This window comes from Micropterus dolomieu, linkage group LG04 (genome assembly GCF_021292245.1).
Source record: "Micropterus dolomieu isolate WLL.071019.BEF.003 ecotype Adirondacks linkage group LG04, ASM2129224v1, whole genome shotgun sequence".
Classification (NCBI taxonomy): domain Eukaryota; kingdom Metazoa; phylum Chordata; class Actinopteri; order Centrarchiformes; family Centrarchidae; genus Micropterus; species Micropterus dolomieu.
Window position 1 is genome coordinate 18828880 of NC_060153.1, and position 8363 is coordinate 18837242.

The following is an 8363-nucleotide window of genomic DNA, read 5'->3' on the forward strand; positions in this document are numbered from 1 at the left end:
AAAGGAAACTACTTACACTACAAACCAAATTAGATAATATATATACAAGAAAAGCAAATGGAGCCTTCATCAGATCCAGAGCAAAGTGGATCGAAGAAGGAGAGTGAAACTCTTCTTATTTCTGTAGATTAGAGAAAACCCGCCAGGAAAGAAATAACATAGAAACACTGGTCATTAATGAAAATGAATGCTCTGATCCTAAAACTATAACCAAAGAAGTTTATTCCTTTTACAGCAAATTATATTCTTCTAGATTCTCAGCTGATGCAACAGAGGCCTTCTTTAATAAAATCAGAGGTTTTATTCCCCAAATAAATGAGGACTTCCAAATCACATGTGAGTCAGAGATCACGTATAATGAGCTTGAAAAGGCATTGCAGTGTTTGACTTCGGACCGCTCCCCTGGCCCAGATGGCCTCACAGCCAACTTTTATAAACATTTCTGGGAGCATATCAAAGTACTTTTATTTGAAACACTTTAGCTTTAAACAACTGCTCACTTCCACAGACGTTGAGGCAAGGTGTAATTGTTCTAATTCCAAAACCAAACAAAGATCCCAAATTCTTGGACAATTGGAGACCGATTACACTATTAAACAATGATTATAAATTACTAACACACATATTTTCAAATCGTCTTAAAAAGGGTCTTCCTCAAATAATAAGTGACAATCAGGATTTATGAGAGGTAGATCAATACACAATAATGTTCGCCTTGTCCTTGATTTACTTGAATATAATGAGCGTATAGGAAGGACGATGGCTTTATTCTCTTTTGGGATTTTTATAAGGCGTTTGACACGGCAGAACACCCCTTTATTTTTAAGGCTCTGGAACTCTGTGGTTTTGGGGAAAAATTTAGAAAAACTATAAAATGTTTTTATAACGACACCAACAGCTCAATATCTCTCCCAGGTGGCACTACGCCTCGCTTCAATATCAACAGAGGTATAAAACAAGGCTGCCCCATCTCACCCTCACTCTTCATAACTGCAGCTGAAATGTTGTCAATCCTCATCAAAAATTCAGATATTGAACAGTTAAATGTCTTTGACAGCCGAATTGTTATAAGTCAACTGGCTGACGACACCACTCTGTTTCTTAAAAATGTTGAGCAGGTCCCAAAGGCTACTTAAACTATAGACTCATTCTCAAAGGCATCCGGGTTACAACTGAACCTGAAAAAGTGTGAGCTGTTATCTATACATGACTGCCACCTTGAGACAGCATATGGTATCCCTATTAAAACTGCAGTGAAATACTTGGGCATACATATAACCAAAGATATTAAGTTAAGTGAATCATTAAATGTATGGAACAAATTGGATGAATGTAAAGCAAGATTAGACAGATGGTTAAGTAGAGATCTTTCTCTGTTTGGTCGCATTTATATTACCAAAATGGAAAGCCTTTCAAGCTGTATTTACCCAGCCTACTCTCTGTCCATCCCCAGCAAAGCTGTCAAAACCATCAATACATTAAACTTTGACTACATCTGGAAAAGAAAACGCCATTATCTGAAAAAAGCGACTATAGTGAAAGACTATGAAGGTGGTGGGCTACAAGCCATAGACTTTGATTGTATAAATGGAACCTTAAAGATTAAATGGTTAAGATGCCTTCTAGCAAACAGTGGAAGCTTCTGGTATTGTGTGTCGAGGGAATTGTTTAAAAAAATTGGAGGTACTGATTTACTTTTACGCTGTGATTTTGATGTTCCAAAACTTTCTATAAAACTGTCTGCGTTTCATTCACAAGTTCTGTTATATTGGAATTTCCTGTACAAACACAATTTTACTCCTCATAACATACCCATCTGGAACTGCAGATTCATTCTCTTTAGAAATAAGTCCCTGTATCTCAACGAATGGATGGAAAACAATATTTGGTCTGTCACACATTTACTGGACAACTATGGAAATGTTTTATCCTTTGAAGATTTTGGTACAAAACTTAATTTTCAGTGCAATCGTAAACATTATGATATGGTTATCCAAAGCATCCCATCTGCCTTCCTTTTGATGGCAAAAAATGAACTACCTCATATGTTCAACCCCCCTCTTCTTCCTTCATTGATGATTGCTGGTCACCAGTTCTGTAGTAAGACTTTGCAAAACAAAGTGTTCCGTGATCTCTTCACTCTGACTTTATACCCAATATAACACAGCCGAAATGCTGCCTCTCTTATTTTCAATCATTCTTCTGTGAAGAAACTACGCACAGATTTCTTAAAGTTACCTTTATCACCAAAAGCTAAAGAGCTTCACTTCAAAGTATTTAATGACATATATCCTTCAAGAGATCTCCTCTCACATAGATTTAACATTGATCCAACTAACTGTATATTCTGTGATGAGGACATAGAGACCACGGATCATTTGTTTTTCTTCTGTCCTTACAGTAACACATTCTGGTGTGACATGTGTGATTGGCTGGAACCTTATCTCCAGTCTCTCTCCAATTTCACTAGAGATAACATCACATTTGGAATTATAATGAAGAACAAAAACTATGACTGCTTTTAAACACTTATCTCAGGAAAATTTTTCATCCACAAATGTAAATGTTTGAAAACACAGCTTTTACTGTCTTCAAGAAAGAATTTGCATTATACTACAAGTCCCTGTTGTTCATGAAGAAGAAAAACTTCTTGATTTTATTGATGCATAAAAATTATCTGAAGCCCCATAACTGTTTTACTACTGTTTCTTTATCCTGTTTTTTTTTTATTGTATTTTATTTGTACTATTATGTACTACTACTACTATTACATATTTTCTTCTCTTTAATTTATTTTCTTCTTCCTAAAGCGTTGTGCTCCGTTTCCTGTTAGCACAGATATTTGGTGATCTCTGATTATGCCAGATACTGTAAATTTTCACCTCAATAAAAAAAAAGAACTGTGGCTTAACCCCTTGGTCCGTACGTGGATTCATGAGATTTTGCGGGCGAGGAAACACCTCGGCATCGCTTCGTTCAAAATCGGATTTGCTCGGTGCGATGTTTGTCCCGCCCCTCCTGCACTGTGATTGGACGGCTGGGTAAAAAGTGACAGTGACGAGCGCAGCGTTTTTCCCAAAGTTGAACATATTTCAACTCTCGGCGACCGGAAAAAAACGCTCAGCGCTCAGCTACCAGCGCGGAAAAGACGGTCAGCGCCTCGTCACGCTCCTGGCGTTTTTACCAGCTAGTAAAAACGCGACGCTCCTATTGGAATGAACTGAAAAAAGACGCTGGCGTCAGAAAAAACGCTTTGGTGGACATGGGCCCTTATACACAGTAACCAGCAGAGGGCGGTACGCACCACGGATCAATCATCAAAGGGAACCTCCGGAAACAAAGACCGAGCGGCTCACCCAATCAAACAAGACTTCACTTTTAAATGAGCACCCATAGTTCCTCTTCTCCCTGTTACTGAAACCCACAACAAAACCAAAACGGACCCAACTGTTTAGGCTAGAGTTGGGGCTCGGGGTTATACGAGACTCTTTTTCAGCGAGCCAGTGGATTTTGAGCTCCAGCTGTTTCATGGGAACCCAGGAGGGAGACAGAGGTGAGGCAGCCGAGTCCGGAGAAGGCTAACGACACGTAACACTAACGTAACGTTACAGCTAACGTTAGCTGTCCGGTTATTTTTGCTTTCCTGCTGTCACCGAGCCTGTCACCACATGTACGCGTCTTAACAGCGTTTTAGAGGTTAATTTAAGGGTTAGAGCTCAGAGTTTGACGTTATCTGACAATGTCCCCGTTAGCAAACACCGAATTAGCAACGTTAGCTAGCTACTTTTTAGTGGACTCAACCGGTAAAGTTGTGGTGAAACACTTTAGAGGTGACTTACAGATGGCAGGTAACTTTAGACACTAGTTTGCTTGTTGTTTTGTTATGACCAATCCATGGCCACCGATAATATTTGTTTAAAACTCTAATATATGTCGTTCTAACCGGGTCGTCTTCAACGGTATCCAGTGTAGTAAGTAGCGACAGGGAGAAAATACTCCGCGCTCTCAAGCTGAAGTTTGCCGCGGCATTAATGATTGAAATGACAATTTCACCCCTAGAGGAGGCACTGGTTTGTAAATAAATGACCGGTGAATGTCACTAAAATGAGTTTTCTGGATGTAAAAATATACATTTATAACATTGTGCACTGATGTGGACCCTCTTGAAAATGAGATGATGCATCTCAAGAGGCTATCCTTTAATAATAAATTCAGTTCATGTCTTATTATTATTATTATTATTATTATTATTAATTTTTTAAGGAAGTAATCCACATAAACTAAATACTATATTAAATATTACATTCAAATTCCCACTTAAGGACTTCACTGTCGGGCATAAACAAGACTGTTGCTGTTGTTTACTACAGATTGGGTAGATGTGGCAAATGACCTACTCAGCAAGTGTCACATAAACCTGAGGCTGAGGAGACTGACGGACTGTGATGCAAATGTTTTCATTGCTCTGTATGAGAACATCTTGGGAGAGAAAGTTCCAGGTAAGAGCAAGCTGCAGATCTACCAACTGTCTACCACGGTTGGTTGATCAGTTAATTAGTTGATCAATAGAAAAAAATAGTATGCAGCTAATCGCAGATCATAGTCATTTTCTGGTTTCAGCTTCTCACATGTGATGATTTGATGTTTTTCTTTGTCTTGTGTGAAAACTGAATATCTTAAGATATTAAAATTCATTTTTCATTACCTGACATTTATAGACCATGCAATTTATTGATTCATATAGCTGAACATAATTACTCAGCAGAGTAGATGATGATGATGATGAGGTTTTAGTTTAGAGCGTGATCTCCTGAGTTTGCTTAGTATGTCAGGAATGCTTCCTAACACCATCGGAACATTACACCATGAGACTGTTAATGTCGCTGAGCTCTTTCCTGCATTGTTAAGTACAGGAAAGAGCTAAAGTGAAAGCCCAAAATGTTCCAGGAAGCGTGTGAAAGCATATTTCTGTAAGTTTGGAATTGCTGTCTGCATTTCACTGTTTCTTTGTTTTTTTACATTGGCGTGTGTGTGCATGTGTGTGTTAAGATTACATTGCAGTGCCATGCAGTCAAGAGGAGGACATCCATAATGTTCAGTCTGTGATTGATTCATTGTCCCTGGACTACCTTCAGATCAGTCTCTCGCACATTACAGGTATAATAAATGTTTTCACTCTTAACAACAATATTAAGTCTTGTCTTTGTACAAGAGAAGAGCAACTATGATAACTACATACATGCATAACTTTCACTTGGATTGGCTTGAGATCGTAGAAAATTTCAGCCTCTAGTCACTTTATTTTAAGCTGCATGACCCAAGTTCTTTATTACCTGAAGGGGTAAGCAGAAACAGAAGGAAAATACAATACTCTTTTTTTCTTCAGCAATAAAACTGATGAGTACTGAGTATAATGCTGACCATGGCTGTGTGTTCTCAGGAGAAAATGTTGTCAGAGGGGACAAAGAGTCTATCAAGAACCTCTTGGAAATCTTTGATGGCCTCCTGGAATATCTCAAGGAGGAGATAAGCGAAGAATCACAGAACAGTGGTAGGGAGATTCATTTGTCCCTTTTCCCTTCCCAGATAATACGCGTTAACAATGGCAGATAATAAGCATTTTTATTTTTAACAAAGGCATTTACACACAAAATTGCTGCTTGGTTTCATGTCTCAAATTAGGACCGTATCATTTTTAATCATATATTTTAAGGCTTCACAATGTATCAGAACTTTCCATGGCAGCCTTTAGCATCTGGTGTTCTCAGTTTGCCTGAAAGTGCTATTTCTCCTTTTACTGACTAAGACATATGTCTCTGTTGAGGTGAGATGTCTGTCCTTCAGCATAAATTTAATGTGTCCTAAATCCCAGTCTAAGATCAGCTAGTGCAGGACTTTATAGGGAACAGGCAGCCCTCTTCATTTGGTAGAACTGAGCATGCCTTTGTGTGAGTGGGCCGTCCCTCAGACCACTGCCAAACAGCAATGACTGTGTCTGCACAAATTATGTGAGTTTATAAAAGGCCTAATTAAACGTCCTGGATGTGGAATACTGAAATTGACATTGATAGTATAAGTTAACAGTGGTCTGTTTTCTGTGAAGTGAATGCAGAATGTTTGAGTTGTTTGGGGCTGAAATCTGACTGATCTGAGCTGTGGAGACAATGGGACAGTATGGTGTCTATCTTCAATGTCTAACAGTGACAAGTTGTGCTCCTGCTTAGTTTAGTTAGAATCTAGTAATTGCTGTATTTGGCTGAGGTTACCTTTGTGCTAAAAACTATAAGATGGCTTCAGTTGTCTATCACTTTTTTTTTAGATATTAGTATTTCAGGTTTATTTTAGTGAATTTACAGCAGCGTATTACTGACATTGTGTCAGTTTGTTGAATTAAAGGTCATATGTTTTTGTTCCTCTTTATAATTCCATGGTAATGCTTTCTGTTTGTTGGTTCTGTTTTTTAATAGTTTTTTTAAGTTGTCTCTCTTCCTCTCTGTCATTTTGTATCATTAATGTCTCTTTTTTTCTTTTCTTTTTTTCAGAGGAACTGAATGACAGTCTTCATGAGGATGTGCCTGGTGAAACAAAGGAGCCAACAAGTTGCAATGCCACAGAGCACAAGGAGACTAAACAGGAAGGAGCATATTCGTCTTCCAGTGGAGAGTAAGAGCTTCTCCTAGGTGCACTGCACATACTCTCAAAGAACACGTGCTTCAACTTTAGTGCAGATCCGAGTTATAAATCCTGTTGACACAACAGGCCAACTTCCTAGCAGTAGTGTAAACATTAAGAGGTTAGTGGGTAGCTGTCAAACTGGGACATCCCTGCATCTCAGTGTGTTTCCCAATTGCCTTTTACATTTGTTTTGTATTTATTTGGGTGCAGGTTGTGGCACTGCATGTGTAGTAAATAAATCCTACTCTTAGGTGATTTATAAAACTCTCTGTCAATATAAATATTTTGGAGGCACATAAAGCAGTTGAAATATGTAAATAACTTTTGAGTGGTGGTGCTGCTGTAAGTAAAAGAAGAACCACTCATGTCTGTTTAGCGCGATGCAGCTGTTAAGTAGTAAATGAGTCAATGCTCCTGCTGGGATGATTTCAACAATATGCTATGTCTACATACGAGGAAGACTGCATGGATTTTCACAGTAACACTGCTATGATTTTAGCCAAGGTGTAGATCTGGAAAACTAATTTTAACATACCTTTGGTGCTCTGTAGTCATTGACTTTTTAAATTCAGTCAATCCCACTGCTTGAATTGGTTGTGGTTTGAGGAATTCAGAGCAAGTATATCAAATTAAACATCTATCATTTTAAGATATAGTACCTATGGTAAGTAATATTATGTCTCATCGTTCAGGTCTCCTGTCCATTCCAGTAAACATTCCCTCCCTTCCTGGAACGCTGAGGAGATGGGATCAACTAGTGAGGTCATTGGGCTGGGAGTCTCCGCGCGCACATTCACAGCCAAACCAGAAGGTAATCTTTACTTGTCCCAGTGACATTTCTGTGTTTGGGCAAAATGCCTTGTTGTCTTAATGTGTGCACAGTCAGCCATATCACTGTTTATTCCACTCTCGTTTTCCAGATGTTTTGTGGCTAGAGTGTTAAGATTAAGAGGTTCTCGTAGCGGAGAGAAGTTGTTTTATGCATTGATTTAAAGTTGTTGGTCTAGTTGTCACAGTATACAGTAGTAACCTAACCTGTCGTGTGGCTTTGCTGCAAACCAGATAGTCGGAGCCAATTTAGCATCATCACTCAGTTTGTTAGACAAGCCATAACATTGTCTACATAAACCAAAAGAATTACAGTTACAGTGAGGAAAATAAGTATTTGAACATCCTGCTATTTTGCAAGTTCTCCCACTTAGAAATCATGGAGGGGTCTGAAATTGTCATCGTAGGTGCATGTCCACTGTGAAAGACATAATCTAAAATCCAGAAATCACAATGTATGATTTTTTAACTATTTATTTGTATGATACAGCTGCAAATAAGTATTTGAACACCTGTCTATCAGCTAGAATTCTGACTCTCAAAGACCTGTTAGTCTGCCTTCAAAATGTCCACCTGCGCTCCATTTATTATCCTAAATTAGATGCATCTGTTTGAGGTCGTTAGCTGCAAAAAGACACCTGTCCACCCCATACAATCAGTAAGAATCCAACTACTAACATGGCCAAGACCAAAGAGCTGTCCAAAGACACTAGAGACAAAATTGTACACCTCCACAAGGCTGGAAAGGGCTACGGGGAAATTGCCAAGCAGCTTGGTGAAAAAAGGTCCACTGTTGGAGCAATCATTAGAAAACGTAAGAAGCTAAACATGACTGTCAATCTCCCTCGGACCGGGGCTCC

The 8363-nt window shown here is 38.7% G+C and overlaps 1 protein-coding gene across 2 annotated transcripts in view; it reads left to right on the forward strand.

Moving 5' to 3' along the window:
• Positions 1-3296: 3296 nt before the first annotated feature.
• LOC123969343 (centrosomal protein of 95 kDa-like) overlaps positions 3297-8363 on the forward strand; it is a 22148-nt gene continuing 17081 nt past the window's right edge. The window contains exons 1-6 of one of the 2 annotated variants that reach the window (XM_046046640.1): positions 3297-3553; positions 4371-4499; positions 5050-5157; positions 5441-5551; positions 6543-6663; positions 7386-7486. In XM_046046640.1, coding sequence (XP_045902596.1) covers positions 3529-3553; positions 4371-4499; positions 5050-5157; positions 5441-5551; positions 6543-6663; positions 7386-7486 — 595 coding nt within the window. In that variant the 5' untranslated portion in view covers positions 3297-3528. Of the gene's footprint in view, positions 3554-4370; positions 4500-5049; positions 5158-5440; positions 5552-6542; positions 6664-7367; positions 7487-8363 lie in introns of both variants that reach the window. The other variant, XM_046046639.1, reaches the window with a different exon arrangement.